This window comes from Mus caroli, unplaced genomic scaffold, assembly GCF_900094665.2.
Source record: "Mus caroli unplaced genomic scaffold, CAROLI_EIJ_v1.1 scaffold_6030_1, whole genome shotgun sequence".
Lineage (NCBI taxonomy): Eukaryota > Metazoa > Chordata > Mammalia > Rodentia > Muridae > Mus > Mus caroli.
The window spans coordinates 88,586-107,938 of NW_018390073.1; the positions used below are offsets into that span (position 1 = coordinate 88,586).

General features: G+C 37.1%; 1 protein-coding gene across 1 annotated transcript in view; it reads left to right on the forward strand.

Annotated features, from left to right (window-relative positions):
- The window catches only part of LOC110288468 (vomeronasal type-2 receptor 116-like), a 42,542-nt gene extending 38,801 nt beyond the window's left edge, over window positions 1–3,741 (forward strand). The window contains 1 exon segment of the mRNA XM_021154808.1: window positions 3,716–3,741. Within this exon segment, the coding sequence (XP_021010467.1) occupies window positions 3,716–3,741 (26 nt within the window).
- Window positions 3,742–19,353: the final 15,612 nt, after the last annotated feature.

The window sequence follows — 19,353 nt, forward strand, 5'->3', positions numbered from 1 at the left end:
CTCCTCTCCTCTCCTCTCCTCTCCTCTCCTCTCCTCTTCTCTCTTCTCTTCTCTTCTCTTCTTTTTGATTTTATGTTTTTGGCTTCTTTGTTAAAGATAGATTAACATATACATGTGGGCTTATTTCTGGGTCTTTGCGCCTTCAATTTCTATTTCATTGATTGACCTGTCATTTGCATTCCTACTGTTCTGTACTGAAACTCAGAAAACACTTACCAGATAATTTCATCACAATGATGCTGATCTATTTTTAATTATTGCTACTTTCTTAGCTCTAGCTAACCAGCATCTGTTGTTCCAGTAGTTTCCTTCCTTTATTGACTCATAAACCAGAGCCACATGGCCAATGCTGCCATGTTTGCCATGTTTCTGGGGCTGGAATATGGATCTCCTTATTCTATTATTAGCTTTTGCTTCCCAACACTTTATCTGAGTAACCTGAGATGTGTTCTGTAGATTGACATTGAACTCAAAGATCTGCATTGTTCTATTTCTTGAATGCTAAAAGGTAGTGCATGTACTATCACACCTTGATTTAAGCTTTTCTCTACTTGATACTTGCTCTGTCACAGGCTGACCTTAAACTCAGATATCTGCTTGTCTTTGTCTCCTAGGATTAACACAATGTTACACCATACCTTGACCCAAGATTTATATGGCCTCTGCTCCCCATGATCTGGATCAAAAGCTTGTGTCTTCCAGCCTCAAATTCTGTATCACAGGTTTGCTGTGTATTTCTGGTTTATAGTTCAGTCCAGATTAAATCTAGAAAGCATTCCTTTCTCAGCTGCAAATACAAATAATAATATAGGTTAGGTAGGATCTTGCCCAGCGATTACCACTCTCTTAATTCTTTCTTTCCTTGAACATAGGATCCAGCCTCATTTAATTTCCTCATATCCCTTTATTTTTAGATGAATCATAAGTTTCATATTTTTCTTTCTAAGCTTGCTATTTTTGAATGAAAAGGCACTTCATGAGACTTAGAGACCAAGATCTGTGTTCTACTTTTTGGGACTTCTTTTACCAATTCAGTTAATGCAAATCTCTTTATCTTAGCCTCAGTTAGGCTATTTAGACAAGGGCAAAAGTTAGTGAAATATTTCACAAACATATCACAAGAGCAGCCCCACTTAAAAATTATTTTTTCTCTGAAATATCTAGATCCAGACTTCCAGAGTTAAAGTCACATTCTGCAACAAATTGTTCCATATTCCAAAAGGATGTCCCATTAAGCCACATTTAAAGCATTCTACTTCTTTCAAAATGCAAAATCTAAAATCTACATTCTTCCAACCAAAATTATGTTTAAACCTATCATAGCAACCCCCGCCCCTGGTACATCATTGTCATTTTTGCAATATAATTTCATATTCAATTAACTTTCAAAAGAGGTACATCATTCTCATTAAAGTCAGAGAAATATAGTGTGAAAGGAGAACAGAAGCTTTTACCTACTACAATTTAAATCACAACTAAGAAGATTGTTAAGGAAATCACTAGATATTACTTGGATACCTGAAAAGATACAATACTTTTCTTAACAAAGTTAGAGCTTTAATGTCTACATATTTTCCCACTGAAGCCATTCCCAGTTGTATATACAATAGCTCTACTGAATGGACTGACTGGTTATTAAAATCTAAAGGTAAAGATAGAGGACACACCGGAGTTGTGTTAAAAAAATGGATGGTTGGAAGGAGTGCAATGGCAGTAATTAAAAAAAGGATTGGATCAAACCCTATTATATGTTACAATAAATACACAAAGGAGCAAGGTGTAGCTGAGAGGCTCTGCAAGAGTTTAACTAATACAGAGGTAGATGCTGACAGCCAACCAGTGGTCCTCAATGGAGGAGTTGGAAAAGGTACTGAGGGAGCTAGTGGTTTTTGCAGCCCAAATGGGGGAAGCAACAGTGTCAATTGACCAGACTCCCCAAAGCTTGCAGCGACTGGACAAATAACAAAAGAATACAAATGGAGGGGCCCATGGCTCTTGCCCCAGAGGTGGCAGAGGATGGTCCTGTTGGAGATTAGTGGGACAAGCAGCTCTTGGATCAGAGGAGGTTCTATGCCCTAGTGCAGGGGAATTCCAGGGCTATGAGGCAGGAGTGTGTGGATGGGTGGTAGAGCACCCTTATGGTTGCAGGGGGAGGAGGATTGGAAAGGGGTTTCCTGAAAGAAGACCTAGAAAGGGGATAACATATAAAATGTAAATAAGGAAAATTGTCAATAAACAAAGAAAAAAAGAAAAAATACACAAATCTAAAATTATGTATAGCAGTGTGGTGATTAATTTGTACATGGAAAAACAAAGTACTCTGACTTCTGTGACAGTCCCTGTAGTTAGAAATGTCTCAGAATAAAACAAATAAACTTAGGCTGGATTCCTGTTCTGATGATAATCTAGATTTTTTACCACATATAGACCAGTGTGTGAAGTGTCCACATAGTCATTATGTAAATACAAAGAAGAGCAACTGGTACAAAAATCTGTCACCTTTCTGGCATATGAAGATCATTTGTGTTTCAGTAAATCCTCAACCCAAATATGCCTCAGCAATGAAAACACGACTCAGATAATATGAATACATGCTGTGCAACTACGCTAGGTAGATCTATTGCTATACTACTATCTTTCACACCTATAAAACCCCTTAGAACTTGTGGTTTCTCTAGGCCATGTGTGTCTCCTCCACGTTTCTTCCTCCTCCTCCTCTGTGTCCTCTCCCTTTTCCATTTTCTCCTTCTTTTCTCTCCCTATCTTCCAATCCATTCACCTTCCCTTTTATCTGCCTAATCATCAGATCTCCTTTATTTTACAAATTAACTTGGGAATCAGGTTTACAGGAAATCACTTGAGTGTTGACTCATTCCTTGATCTCAACAGTTCATAAGAGAAAGAAATTAACATCAAATATGATTAGCCTCTGGAATATACACCGCACATTTTTGCTTATTTGCACTCATTGTCTTTGTTACTAGTATCTTTGTGAAACAAGGAGACACTCCTATTGTTAAAGCCAATAATTGAGCTCTCAGTTACATTTTGGTCATCCCACTCAAATTCTGTTTCCTATGTTCTTTTTACTTCTTTGGTCAACCCAATGCCCAACACAGGTGTCTGTATCCTTCAGCAGACCAACTTTGCAGTTGCTTTCGCCAATGTGTTGGCCAAAGTTTTTACTGTGGTACTTGCGTTTAAAGTCAGATTTCTGAGGAGAATGGTAAGGTGACTAATGATATCAAGGGATCCAAACTATGCCATTCCTATCTGCACCCTGATCCAAATCCTTCTTTGTGGAGTAGGGATGTCAATATCTTCACTATTCATTTGCCAAGATACTCATACTGAACATGGATACATCATCATTTTCTTCAATAAGGGCTCAGCTGTTGCCTTCTACTCTATCCATGGATTACACTATTTCTTGACCTTTGGTAGTTATCCCATGTCCATCTTTTCTACAATTTTCCTGATACATTCAACGAATACAAATTTCTGTCATTCAGTATGCTGGTGTTCTTCTGTGTCTGGATCACCTTTCTTCCTGTCTACCACAGCATTAAGGGCATGATGGCTATGGAAGTTTTCTCAATCTTGGTTTCCAGCACACCACTCCTTGCCTTCATATTTAGTCCCATGTGTTTCATTATCTTATGGAGATGAGACAAAAATTCATTTAATCATACCAGGAAAAAACTCATCTTAGAAGGAAGAATTTCCCTAAAATATAGTTGAAAAAAATAAGTTTAGCTTTTATGTAAAGAACTTCATAAAAGGGATCATTCATCCAACATTCTAAATTATGTTGTACAATTAGAGTGAATACAATTATATCAAGAATTATTTCTTTAACCAACTGTATTATAGTGTGTAGTATGAAAGCCATTTGTTTTCCATGTTTGAAAACCACACTTGGTCTGGTGATTCAATTTCTTTGAGTCTAAGAAATGATAGCTCCATTCCTGGAAAATGTCAAATGTTTGTATCCTTTCCTTTTCACTTTATATTCTAATTATTTTGAACTTCATGAATATTTTTCCTTCTGCCTATGATACCAAAATATTTTGATTGGAAAATACATTGGAATATAATTTATTAATGTCCACTAATTAATCATACTAAAACTTAATTGCCAATTAATAGTATGGAAATTTATTATATTGACATGTATAGTTGTTGAAAGTTATCTGACTACCCTTTCATGAATTTAAATTTAGTCCTTTATACATATTTTATGTAGTATTTTCCTTTCTGGTACATCATCTCATATGAGAATTGGTGATTTCATAACTTGTTCATGTTGAATTTATATGTTTTTATTTAATATAAATTATTTATTTTATTTTTATTTATTTACTTTGGTCACACTTAATATTCTGTAAATTAGTACATAATCCACAATCAATATCTACAATCAGTTATATTTTACTACTACTAACCATTCCTCCATGATTCATTTTTATTTTGTAAAGATAGTAGTAGATATTATACTTAAGAGAATATTATTTTTATGTGTATTGTTTCATGAAAGAAAAAGGTATAAAACTCTTAGTACAATAGCATATGACTTTTGTCCTAGTCATGGTCTACCTCTCCTCTTATCACTATTCTTGGCTATAAACTTTCAATATTTTCTTGGTAACATTCCTATTTGACTGATAACCTGCTCAACTATATGGGAAACATTTCTTCTTTGGAAATCTATTTATGTCTACACAGTGGCAGAAACTCCATGAATCTTGGAGGGAAATATATTTCTCCCTTGTTACTAAAATAATATTGGCACAACAATATCTAATGGCAATAGTGAAAGTTAGAAAACCAGTATAGCTCTTTGATAAAGATCCAATAAATCAGACCTCCATGTTGAGATCATGATCAACTGTTATTCAAAAATTTTTTTTTCTGGATCTCCATATGTTTCATGCTTTAGGGAGACTTTAAATATTGTAAAACGTGGGGATATTAGATTGAAGGAAAATTTTTTCAGAATGCTTTATGCCATATTCCCTGTGTATGTTCTTAAGCTTCCACAGGAATTTCCTAAGTATACTACCTCTCCTGCTTTTGGGAGGGTAACCTTATCTAGGTCTTCTTCAAGACTCCCTTGCATTGTAGATGTCATGAAACACATAAATATGTCATAGATCTCACTATGATTAAATGGTTTCAAGATATGCCTGAAAGATCTGCTTTTGGACTAACAAAGGAAGATAATAATCAAAATAAAGTTAAGTTTGAAAAAGCCAACAAGATTGAGAGTTCAGGAGAATGTGGATTCAGATCAAATTAAAAGCCTTTACTTACAATGCACTCAGGCATTTGAACAGTATATGAAATTGGGGTTTTCACCTATGGTATGCCTATCCATCAGAAAATAAACCAACATAGTTAAAATGGCTAACATTAATATTCCCTTGCACTGGGCTTCTACTGATAGAATGAGAATGGTCTGGAATATGATAAAAATCAATGAAAAACACCAAGACATCAGAACCTGTTTTCTTGGAGAATTTAGCTTACAAAGGGCCACTATGATGTCTAATGACCAACGAAAAACATAAGACCAATATTAGACAAATTAAGTTTTATCAAGATATAAAAAAATGTAATTTTTTTTGTTCCAGATATTGAAAATAATAACATCAGCATTGGCCTGAAGGTTTTCCTGGGCCCAAATGACAATTGGCACTTTAGCAATTAAAAGTTGATAATATATCAGTTGGGACACGCAGGCTTCTTACCCTAGCTTGGAGATTTTAGCCATGTCTACTGCCCTTGAAACCTCAAATTAGCTTGGTTACTCATGGAGCACTGTTGAAAAACTGAGCATTAAAGAAGTTTTGTCTGTGTACTTGAATCTAGTGGCTTCTCTTCCCTTGTTTTAAGATTTTATTTTCATTTGCCTTTCCCTGGTGACTGAAGACTTTGATCATTTTTTTAACTGCTTCTTGGCCCTTGAGGTTCCGCTGTTGAGAATTCTGTTTAGCTCTGTATGTGACCATTTTTAATTTGAGCTATTTAGATTGTCCATGTTTAAATTTTTAGTTCTTCATAGTTTTTGGATATTAGCCCACTGACTGATGCAGGGTGGATGAAGTTCCCTTCACAATCTGTGTACTTATGTTTTGTCCTATGAACAGTGTCCTTTGCCTTACAGAAAATTTGAAATGTCATGATATCCCACTTCTCACTTTTTGTCTTAAATGCTGAGCCATTTGTATTCTTTTCAGGAAATTGTCTATTATACTAATGCATTCAAGGCTTTTTCTCCCTTTCCCTTCTAACATTTATTGGACCAAATTTTTATCATGGTCATTGATCCACTTGAACATGAAATTTGCAGAGGGTGACAAACATGTATCCATTTTCATTCTTTTACATGTAGACTCCCAGTAAGACTAGTAACATTTTTTGATGATACTCTATTTTTTCTTTGTATGTTTTTGCTTTCTTCATCAAAATCAAGTGTCCACAGTTGTGGGCATCTATTTCTGGGCCACTGATACAAATTCATTGATCACTCTGTCTGTTTTCTGTATCAATACCCTGTATTTTTATCACTATTGCTCTGTAGAGCTGCTTGAAATAAGCAATGTTCAATTCGCACAAAGTTATTTTATTTTTCAAGATGATTTTGTTTATATGATGTTTGGTTTTTGTTGTTGTTGTTGCTGTTGTTTCCAAAAGAGTTTGACATTGTGAATTTGAATCTACAATCAATGGAGATGAGGAGGCAGAGGGACTCTCCATGAAGAGACAGAATCCTAGGATCTAAGAGGCATCCAAGAATTAATGGGGGTGTCCTTAAATGATTCACAACATTGGGGTAATGGGCCTTGAAGTTCCCACTTTGTATAGCCAAACAATAAACACAATAACATAATATGATAGGGATAACAACAAACTCACCTAACTTTCAATCCCAAGTGTATCCTGTCTACAAGAAATGCACGGACAATAAAAAGAACAGAGCTTGGAGGAATGGCCAAACAATATGCAGACCAACTTGATACCCATCCCATTGGCCAAGTAACAATCACTCACATAATTAATTCTATTATTCTTACAGATAGGATTTTAGCATGGCAGTCCTCTGATAGGCTTCAAACAGCAGCTGACTCAGAACAATACAGACATCAACAGATAGACAAAAAGTCAATTAACATATACCCTTTAGGATCTCAGAGACAGAAGCACCAACCAAAGAATATTCAAAGATTTGAACTTGATCTCCCTGTACATGTGTAGCAGATGTACAGCTTGGTCTCCATGTGTGTCCTGAACAACTGAAGTGTGGGCTCTCCCTAAAGCTATTGCCTGTCAGAAACTTTGAATAGGTTCTACTAAGCTGGAATGCCATGTGTTGTCTCAGGGAGAGAGGGTGCACTTAGCATCAGAGAGACTTTATATGCCATGATGCGTGAATATCCAGGAGGACCTCCATCCATTTAGAGTAGAATGGTAAGGAGTATAGGGGGAAGGATTGTTCAGGGGGAAATTATAAATAATAAAGTAATAAAGGGTCTTATTTTATTCATTGCCTCTGTTTCTCTTAATCTGAATATCTGACCCTCTGCTTTCTCACTTTCTCTGTATATAATTATACTTGTGTGTATGTATGAACATATATATGTCTCGTATTTGTATGTATCTATTTACATATATGTAATTTATTAGCTCCCTACTTATCATCTATCTTTATTTCCACTTCTGTATTAGTTAGGGTTTTACTGCTGTGAACAGACACTATGACCAAGGCAAGTCTTATAAAAAAACAACATTTAATTGGGGCTGGCTTACAGGTTCAGAGGTTCAGTCCATTATCATCAAGGTGGGAGCATGGCAGTATCCAGGCAGGCATGGCGCAGGAGGAGCTGAGAGTTCTATGTCTTCATCCAAAGGCTGCTAGTGGAAGACTGACTTCCAGGCAACTAGGGTGAGGATCTTATACCCACACCCACAGTGACACACCCATTCCAACCAGGTCACACCTATTCCAACAAGGCCACACCTTCAGATGGTGCCACTCCCTGGTCCAAGGATATACAAACCATCACACCTTCATTATCTGTTTCTCTCTCTAAGTGTCTAATAGATCATCTTTCATCTCTATTCCCCTCTCTATTTATCTCTGTCTCTCATCTGACTCTGTCTGTGTGTCTGTCTATCATTCATCCATCATCTACTTCTTCCTATGTCTTTTCACCTCTCCAAATATTTATGTATAAATCACAGATCCTGGGGACATATGAACGAATTTTTCCAACAAAATACTATTTAAACTTAAGGCTCAAACTTAGAAGAAAACAATAAAAATGGATATATATGTACTACGGTCAATATTCAGTTTTTTACATCTTAAGATAGTTTATGGTAATACATACACTTTTAACTTCGGACTTGAAATATACAGCATTATTTAATTATAATTTTTATATTATTGCTTAATTATATCAACAAGACATTCCTATCTTTTCTTTCATTTTTATTGAATATTTTATTTATTTAAATTTCAAATGTTATCTCCCTACCAGATTTACCCTCCAGAAACCCCTATCCACTCCTCCCTCTGCCTCTATCAGTGTGCTCACCTGCATGCCCACCCACACCCTTCTCACAGCCCTGGCATTCCCCTTCACTGGGGCATTGAACCTTCCCAGGACCAGGACCCTTTCCTTCCATTGTTGTCTGACAATGATAACTTCTGCTACATATTGTGCTGGAAACATAGGTCCCTCCATTTTTATTCTAGTTCACAGTTATTTGAGTTGTCTAGTAGAAAAATAAATATTCTATATTTTTGTTCCTTATGTTTCTATTGGTCATGAGAAATTGTCTGATATGAACCACTTAAAGGGGTAGAGTTGTTTTGTTTAATTGTTTTATATAGAATTCAGTCTATCAAGGCAGAGAAATAGCAAAGAAGGATCAGGCTAAAGAGAATATTATCAACTCATCACATCATAGAGACTATAAGGAGCATATAAGTTATCTATAAGCAAAACATGAAACACTATCAAAGCTTTGTGACTAATGGTTGCTATCCTCTCAATATTCAAAATCTTGAAATTTCTACAATATTTAAAACAGAAAAATGTTGGGCAAAAAGACTGAAGTACAACATATATAGCATATATCAAAGAAAATACCCAATTAGCACATAGGATATATTTGTTCCAGTTACACAGTCCCATACCTCTCAGTAATATAATATGTCTTACCTCTACCTTGGTCAATATCCATTATTTGATATTTTGTGTTTTGGTCTTTGGTTTTTGGTTTTTCTGTTTGTTTTGTTTTTATGAATTATTTTTATTAGATATTTTCTTTATTTACATTTCAAATGTTATCCCTTTCCTGCTTTGCACTCCAAAATCCTGCTATCCCCTCACGACTACCAATGCTTATCAACTCAAGACATGCTCTCTTCTATCTCTTGTATTCTGTTGGTGATGGTTTGCATCTATGACTCCTGATTTCTTTCCTATTATGTTTTATCTCTAGAGTTGTCTCCCTTTGGATTTTCTTTATTGTTTCTACTTCCTTTTTTAAATCTTGAAGGGTTTTGTTCAGTTACATCACATGTTTGGTTGTAATTCTTTATGGGATTATTTTGTTTTGAGTTTTCTTTTTTTTTTTAAATTAGGTATTTTTTTCATTTACATTTCAAATGATATCCTAAAAGTCCCCCATACCCCTGCCATTCCCCTACCCACCCACTCCCACTTCTTGGCCCTGGTGTTCCCCTGTACTGAGGCATATAAAGCTTTCAAGACCAAGGTACCTCTCTTCCCAACGATGGCCAACTAGGCCATCTTCTGCTACATATGCAGCTAGAGACAAGAGCTTTGGGGGTACTGGTTAGTTCATATTGTTGTTTCACCTATAGGGTGGCACACCCCTTTAGCTCCTTGGGTACTTTCTCTAGCTCCTCCATTGGGGTCCTTGTGTTCCATCCAATAGCTGACTGTGAGCATCCACTTCTGTGTTTGCCAGGCACTGGCATAGCTTCACAGGGTCCTTTCAGCAAAATCTTGCTGGTGTATGCAATGGTGTCAGCATTTGAAGGATGATTATGGGATGGATCCCTGGGTGTTGCAGTCTCTAAATGGTCGATCCTTTTGTCTCAGCTCCAAACTTTGTCTCTGTAACTCCTTCCATGGGTGTTTTGTTCCGAATTCTAAGAAGGGGCAAAGTGTCCACACTTTGGTCTTTGTTCTTGAGTTTCATGTGTTTTGCAAATTGTATCTTAAAGAATTCTCACCTGAGGAATATCGAATGGCTGCGAAGCACCTGAAAAAATGTTCAGCATCCTTAATCATCAGGGAAATGCAAATCAAAACAACCCTGAGATTCCACCTCTTTAAGGGATTTTTGTGTTTCCTCTTTAAGGACTTCTACATGTTTAGCAGTGTTTTCCTGTGATTCTTTGAGGGATTTTTGTTCTTCCTCTTTAAGGACTTCTACCTGTTTAGCAGTATTCTCTTGTATTTCTTTAACTGAGTTATTAATGCCCTTCTTAAAATCCTCTACCAGCATAATGATATATGATTTTTCAATCCGCATCTTGCTTTTCAGGTGTGTTGGGGTATCCAGGACTTGTTTTGGTGTGAGTAGTGGGTTCTGATGATGCTGAGTAGTCTTGATTTTTGTTAGGAAGATTCTTATATTTGCCTTTCACTATCTGGTAATCTTTGGTGTTAGATGTTCTTGCTGGAGCTTTTTTCTCCTGTGATTCTGTTAGCCTCTGTCTGCACTCCTGGGATTCCAACTCATCTCCTGAGTCCCAGTGATCAGAACACTCTCTTCAGGTAAGCTCTCCTCTCGCAGGGAAGGTACACAGAGGTCTGGTGCTCAGATCTGCCTCTGGGCTGAAGATGAAGATCCAGAGGGACCCTGCCAAATTTTTCTGTTTCTGTGGCCCTTGAGATCTTCTGTGTGGACTGGGACACAAGATGGTTCTTTCATCTGAGTAGAGGCGTCAAAGCCCTCGCTGGAGGCCAACTCACCTTAGTGATCCTAAGTTCCTGGGTGTGCTAAGACACCTGCAGTGTGGAGAGTCCTCTGTGCATGGTGGGACTGTTCACTGAGTTCACGCCCAAGGTGGTCTTGGGCTGACGCCAACCTGAAGGAACTCAAGCTGCTGGTTGTGTGGGTTTCTTATGTCCCTGTTCCTTCTGATATAGGCCTCTCCCGGTGGTTTCGGAATAGAAGTTGTGTTCCACTCACCAGTGATCCCAAGATCCTGGGTGTACTAGGGTGCCTGCAGTGTGAAAATTCCTTTGGGGAAACTGGGACCATCTGGCTAGTTATTGCCCAAGGTGGCAGGGGGCTGGAGCTTACCTGAATGAATCCTAGCCACTGGTCTGGCAGGTTTCCTGAGTCTTGTTCCCCTTTCAATATTTGAACAATATATTTTGTATTTTCCTTTCTAAGCTTTCTATGCTTGTTTAAAATGCTCATCATGAGACTTAAGGAGAAAACATAGATTCTGTTGGACTTTTTTTTGAGATTTCTTTTGTCAATGCAATTACTACAAATCTCTGCACCTTAATCTGGGTAGACTCCTCAGAAACTGACAGAAAACAGCCAAATTCTTCAACCAAACAAAAACAGTCAATGGGTCACATACTGAAATTCTGCTGCACTGAATCCTCTCAGGCCTGGCCTATATCATTCAAATCATTCTCAGCAAACAAATTTTCATATTCTTACTTGGATAACCCATTAAGCCTCACTTAAGGCATACCATTGCTTTCCAAATCCAAAGTCACAATATCCACATTCTTCCAGGAAAACAAAACAAAACAAACAAACAAACAAACAAACAAAAAACCCCCAAGCAAACAAAAAAACATGGTCAGGCTTATCACAGCAATACTCCAGTCCCTGCTAACAACATCTGCCTTAGTAGGGTTTTACTTCAGTGATCAGACACTAAGATAAATGTGACACTTGTTTTATTAATAACTTTATTCACTTATATTTCACATGATATGTCATTTCCCAGTTATCACTCCACCACTATCCCCATCCATCTCCCCTTCCCCACTCCTCTTTTCCTCTTTGAAGGTGCTTATTCAACTACTCCTGCCTCACTGCTTGAGCATCCCACTATTCTGGGACAACAAACCTCCCAGGACCAAGGGCATCATTTACCTTTGATATCAGTTAAGGTCATCCTATGCTACATATGTATCTGGAGCCATGGATCCCTCCATGTATACTCTTTGGTTGGTGGATTAGTCTCTGTGAGCTCTGGGAGATCCAATACTTAAAATTCTTCTTCCAATGATGTTGCAATCCCTTCAGCTCCTTCAGTCCTTTCCCTAGCACTTCCATTAGGGTATGCAGGCTCAGTCTGGAGGTTAACTGTCAATATGTGCATATGTATTGGTCAAGTACTGGTAGAATCTCTCGGGGAAGAACAATACTAGGGTCTGGTTAATAAGTACTTCATGGCATTAGCAGTAATGTCTTGGTTTGGTGTGTGCAGGAGGGCTGGATCCTTTGGTGATGCAGTCTCTGGATGAACTTTTCTGCATTCTCTATTTCATTTTTGTTCCTGTCATTCCTTTGGACAGGAATATGTCTGTGTTAAAAATTTGAACATGTTGGTCTAATAGGATGCATGGGATTATTTCAATATTTTTATATCTCTGTGTTGAGGCTCATTTTGTGACTAAGTATATGTTCAATATTGGAGACAGTACCATGAGGTTCAAAGAAAAACATTCATAATTTTGTTTTTGGAAGAAAAACAATATTAACCAACCTGATTGCCCTGAGCAAACAGGGACTAAACCATGAACCAAAGAATTCTCATGGAGGCACCCATGGCTCCTCCTGCTTATGTAACAGAGGATGGCCTTACCTGGAATCAGTGAGAGAGGAGGTCCTTGGTCCTGTGAAGGATTGATTCCCCAGCATAGGGACATGATAGGGTGGTGGGACAAGAGTGGGTAGGTGTGGAGGAGAACACCCTCATAGAAGAATGGAGAATGAGGGTGGTATAGAGGATTTTCAGAGATGATACCTGGAAATGGAATAACATTCAAAATGTAAATAAATAAAATAACCAAAAATATTTTAAAAAATAGAAGATGTGTGTATGGCCCCATCCCTCACCTGGAAGCCATGTTTATCTACTGGAGGTGGTCTTTATAGGTTCTATTTACCCTTTGCAGTGTATTTCACCTAAAGTCATCTCTGTTTGGTCCTAGAACTTTTTGTCTGTGGTGTCTTGGTCTTTCTTGTGGTTACCCCCAGATCTCCATCCTCTATTGCTCTAATTAATATTCAATTTCTGAACCCTTTGGACTTCTCTCCAGTTTCTTCCAATAACTGACTCTCACCTCATTTTCTTCCTTTTTGATCCTCTTTACCTCGCTACTTCCTCCCTTTCTCTTCCTCCTGTGATTATTTTGTTCCCCTTTCTGTGTAGAATTGAAGAATCCATATTTTGTTCTTCTTTCTTCTTAAGCTCCATGTAGTTTGTGGATTGTAACATGGGTATTCTCAGCATTTGGGCCAATATCCATATAATATAAAATACCTTGGAATGACTCTAACCAAGCAAGTAAATGATCTGTATGACAAGAACTTCAAGTCTTCAAAGAAAGAAAAATCTAAAGAGACATCAGAAGACTCAAAGACCTCCCATGCTCATGAATCAGCAGAATTAACATAGTAAAAATGTTTTGGCTATATTACCAAAAGCAATCTACAGATTAAGTGCAATCCCTATGAAAATTTCAATTCAATTCTTCACAAAATATGGAGAGGAATTCTCAACTTCATGTAGAATATATAAAACAATAACAACAACAACAAAAACAACAACAACAAAAATACCACCACTACCAAAAAATAAAAGAGGATATCAAAAACTGTTGTCAACAATGAAATGACTTCTGGGGGAATCACCAGCTCTGACCTCAAGCTAGATTACAGAGCAATAGTGATAACAAAACAAAACAAAAACAAAACAAAACAACAAAAAAATAAATGGTATTGGAACAGAGACAGGCAGGTTTATCAACAGAATTGAATTGAAGACCAAGAAATAATTCCATACACCTATTCTAACTTGATCTTTGACAAAGAATACAAAAACATGAAGTGAAAAAAAAAAGACAGCATTTTTAATAAGTGTTGCTGGTTAAACTGCCTGATACCCTGTAGAAGAATGGGAATTGATTTATTCTTATCTTCTTGTATAATGCTCAAGTCCAAGTGAATCAAAGACCTCAACATAACAACAACAATAAGAAAATAAAACAAAACAAACAAACTCTCATGCTCTAAAATCAACAATTGACAAAAAAGACCTTGTTGGACATTGGGCTAACACAGATAGTCTGGTCTCCAGTCGAGCTACGATGTTGAACTCTGGGACCAGGTGGTGATAATTCACCTACATGAGACAGAAGGCATTCTCTCATGTCTCCTGGACCCTGGTTCTTGTCAAAGTTACCACCTCCAACAGCCCCCACAAGAGAAGCATGGTTAGTAGTCACATAGGCAATGTCCCAAGCTTCTGACCTTCAGGCTAGACACTCCCGAATTACCTAGCAACAGTAAAGAAAACAGAATATCATAAGAGGGGATGTTTGGCCCCACCTCACTCTCTTGCTCTTACTCCTCTTACTCTCCTCTCTCCTCTCCTCCCTCCCTCTTTCTCTGTCTCTGTCTCTGTCTCTGACTCTGTCTCTGTCTCTGTCTCTCTCTCTCTCTCTAGCCTTTCTTCTCTCTCTCTCCTTTTACCCTTTTTTCCTCTTGGCCATGGCTGATCTCTCTCTTTCTTTTACCTTCTCTCTTTCCCCCTGCCTTTCTATAATAAAGGTCTAAAACCACAGACAGTCTCTGCTCATCAAATCCTGCTGTGCTTCAACAATGGGATAGGCTTTCTCCTAATGAGCCATTTCCAATCTTCTGATGGAAGGCCTTCCTGTGCTCCAGTCAAGGCCTGCTGCTCATTCTCTTGGCTGTGTGGGAACCTCTCTCCCTCAACCCTCTCTCCCATAACCCTGGGGCTATAGGATGTTGTCCCAGGGCCCCTGATTGGGGGCCACCTCTTGTCCACCCCTGCCGAGTGGGGTCAGTGGCTTAGATGCCCACCTGGGGCCGAGTGAAAAGCATCTGGCAGCCCTCCTGCATCTGCCTGCCCAGAGCATAGGAGAAATTCTGGCCAGACATGGGCAATCCTCCCTCCCCCCTCCTTCTCCTGTCTCCCGTTTAGTTCTCACAAAACCTCATAAGGCAAAGGACATTATCAGTAATTAAAAATGGCAACCCACAGATTGGCAAAAGTTCTTTATCAACCCTACATCATTTAGAAGACTAATATCCAAAATATACAAAGAACTAAAGAATTTAAACTCTAGAGAAACAAATAACCTAATTAAAAATTGGGGTAAAGGGATAAACAAAAATTCTAAACTGAGGCATCTCAAATGTTTGAGAAGCATTTAAAAAATTGTACAACAGCCTTTGTCATTGAGAAAATTTGGATTCCCTTTCATGTGGAACACAGATATTCAGAATGAAGGAGTCACCTTGGAAAATACTACATTTGATGAGGTGAAATGTCTTTCCCATCTCCTTTGATTAATTGTGTTTAAACAACTATTTGATTAGGAATTATAAATGCTATCCAAACTTGTTTCTTAAATTCATTTGCATACAAAATCCTTTTCAAAACTATACTCAGAGGTAATTACTATCATTGATGTTGAGGCATGTTTCCTGTATGTAGCAGAATGATGAATCGGATTTTCATGTTAATATTCTTAGCCTGTGTTTATAACTTGAGAACTGAGACTGTTCAAGTTTAGATGAATAAACGCACAATAGTGTTTAATCCTTGTTATGTTGATGTTGTTGCTGTTGCTGCTGGTGGTAGTGGTGATGGTGGTGGTGGTGGTGGTGGTGGTGTGTGTGTGTGTGTGTGTGTGTGTGCATGTGTGTACACAATTCAATACGTTTGGTTTCACTGGTGTGAAATTATTTATTTCCCCCGTTTTATTGGCTGTTGTTAACTTCCATGGTTTGGAGTTTCCTTCTCAGATCTACTGTAGAGTTGAATTTGTGGATACATGTTGTTTTAGTTTTGTTTTAGCTTAGAATGTCTTGATTTCTAAACCTATTTTGATGGAAAGTATTGCTGAGTAAAGGAGTCATGGCTGGCATCTGACATCTTCTTGTAATAGGCATTACAAGGCATTTTTTCCAGGTACTTTTATATTTTAGATTCTCTCTTGTGAAGTCTGGAGTAATTTTAAGTCTAACTCTATATATTTTATGTGACTATTTCCCTCTGTAGCTTTTAATATGCTTTCTTTTTTTTTTTTTTGTACATTTTTGGTTTGATTTAGTTGATGAGGCATTGGTCTTGTATTTCTGCACACTTACTTAGAGTTGCCATCTTTAGATTCCCTAAGTTTGTGTTTTCTTTATAGTTTCTATTTCTATATTCAGGTCCCTTCACCTGTTTATTATATTCTTATGGGTGACTTCTTAAATGCTTTATTTATTTATTTATTTATTTATTTATTTATTTATTTATTTACTTATTTATTTATTTATACTGGCCTCTTTTATCTTGCTAACATTAGATTTAAGGTCACTTTCTTGTGCTTTAGCTCTATTGAAATATCCAGGGCTTGGGCCCTTAATTCTACCCCAATCTCCATGCAATGTTTGGCTGTGGGTTTCTGGATGTGTTGTGTTAGATAGAAGGGTCATTAATTGGGTCTGTGGTCCTGGCCTGGTCTCCAGTATATACTATGATTTTTAGGATATAATACTGAATCCTGATTATAGGGTTCATAAATTCATTTTTAATACTTTAACACAAGTTTTCTCAACCACAGTAATAGCTCATTAATAACATTAATAATATCTTTGGTTTTTTAAGGTTAATTGCCAAAATTGCCTTTATTAATCTATGTGTGGTAGAGTTTTATAACTTTTATATTTTCAGATAGTTTCTTGGACTTTAGTTGGCTCAGCTCATTGTTTTTTTGTTTGTTTGTTTTTTGTTTTTTGTTTTTTTTTCCTAAAAATCTTGTGTTGTCTCCTATCAAATGCAAATATCCCCAACTCCCATTCATAACAGTGCCTGAGAATCCTGCTGTGTTCTGGTGATAATGAAGCTGTTACACAGTATGGAAAGACAAGATTACACAAGAAACAGTGAATTGTTCATGTTATTGTTTCACAGACCTTGTGAGGAGTAGTTTGACTTTCAGAGCATGGCAAAAAGATGGGTTAGCATTTAATTTTAATCCTCCGTTTTTTCCTATGTAGTAGATAATTAAGTTTCTCTCATTCAGTGAAGAGTTATTAAGTTCCTCCTATGTGGCAGAGGTTGGAGAAGGCATGGATTAATCTGGCATAGAGGCAGTGAGGACACAGTGTGGGAGGAGACTCGACCATTTGGCTCGGGGTGAGAAGTAGTGTGGCCAGACATTTGTAGCTCAGCTCTAGATAGAAACTTACTCACTTGATTCTAAGCTCTTAGCAGGGGTTATATGATCAGAAATTTAGAGTCAGGGATGACAGGCATGGTTATAAATTTTGGAGATATTGAAAAATAGTGTGGCAAAGTCATTTTCAAATGGAGGACAGTCTGCCCGGCGTGGTGGCGCACGCCTTTAATCCCAGCACTCGGGAGGCAGAGGCAGGTGGATTTCTGAGTTCGAGGCCAGCCTGGTCTACAAAGTGAGTTCCAGGACAGCCAGGGCTATACAGAGAAACCCTGTCTCGAAAAACCAAAAAAAAAAAAAAAAAAAAAAAAAAAAAAAAAAAAATGGAGGACAGTCAGGGAGGAAAGTTTGTAACTCCAATGTGTGGTCTTGGGTGAAGTTATATATTGTATCCTTGACTTTGTGTTTATAAAAAGGGAAACAAACTTTTCATTATATTAATATACTACAATTTTATTGTAGATTTACTTTTTATGAATATCAGTTTAGAGACTGATTCCTAGCTTTGTAAGTAGAAATATTGTAGCAGTGAACATAGATAAGTAATTATTTCTATGTTGGATGAAGAATACTTTGGCTTTGTGCTCAGAAATGATAATGCTCCTCATACTGCTGAAAGGTATTAATGAACTTACAATAAAATTTCCATAGTAACTTTTTAGTCATTAAGTCTTACAGAACTGGATAAATATTCTGATATTCCAACAAAATGCACTCAATATGTTCTCATTTCTGTCTATGATGTAGTCATTTCTACTGTGAAGAAATGGAATATCAATTTGCATTTGTTTAGTTTTACTCTTAACAGTTACTAATGTTGAATGTTGCAAAGAAATATTTGTTGTTCTTTATGTTTGTTCATTGTATAACTGTCTTTTCACTCAATTACAATACTTATTGATGAGAAATTTGAGTCAGAAATGTTTTTTCTTGGACAATTCCTTATATACTCTAGATATGAAATGCTCTGTGACATAGACTTTGAAATTATTTTTTCTCATTCCATAGGCTGGTTAGTCACTATAGGAGGAGTTCCATCTGCTGTAGATAAAGTAATTTCATGTAGTCTTATTTGTTGATATTTTGAAGATCATTCACTACTTGCATAATCTTGTTGAGAGAGTTTTTATCTTAAACTTCAAGTATATTCCCTGTGTTTTCTAATGGAAAGTTCAATGTATCAGACATTAAGTGAATAACTGTACTCTGATTTGAATTTATCTATGTGCTGATTGAAAAATACACAGGTAAATACATTCTGCAAGCAGATCAACAGTTTTGTCAGTGATTCTTAAAAGTGTTCTCACCAAGATATGTTTTTGATTTTTGCAAAAATGGAAACTGTAGCTGTTCATGTGATCTTTGAGACAGGATCTGTCATGTAAACTTGGGCTAATTATGAATTCCCGGGAATCCACATGTACAAATTTAAGGAGTTGGAAACTTTGGCTTTGGAATGTAGAAACAGATTCCCAGAAGTACAGAAATCTGTTTCTAATAAGAATACATGAGTGTGGGCTTAGAGTAGGAAAAACATTTGTACTATGCTAGTAATTCTTTGGGAAGTCCTGTGTGGTAAGGGACTTTCAAGAAGGAGACATAAGTTTCTAGTTAAGACTCAGAGCCACATAGATCCTTTAGACTATGTATTCTAGGAGATATATGCAGTATTGAAGATATATTTTGGAGAAGAGAGGCCACATCACTCAGGAAGAGGTGTGGGGGTTTCAGAATCCATATTATTTTTTTATTATTATTATTATATGTAAGTACACTGTAGCTGTCTTCAGACACTCCAGAAGAGGGCGCCAGATCTCGTTACGGATGGTTGTTAGCCACCATGTGGTTGCTGGGA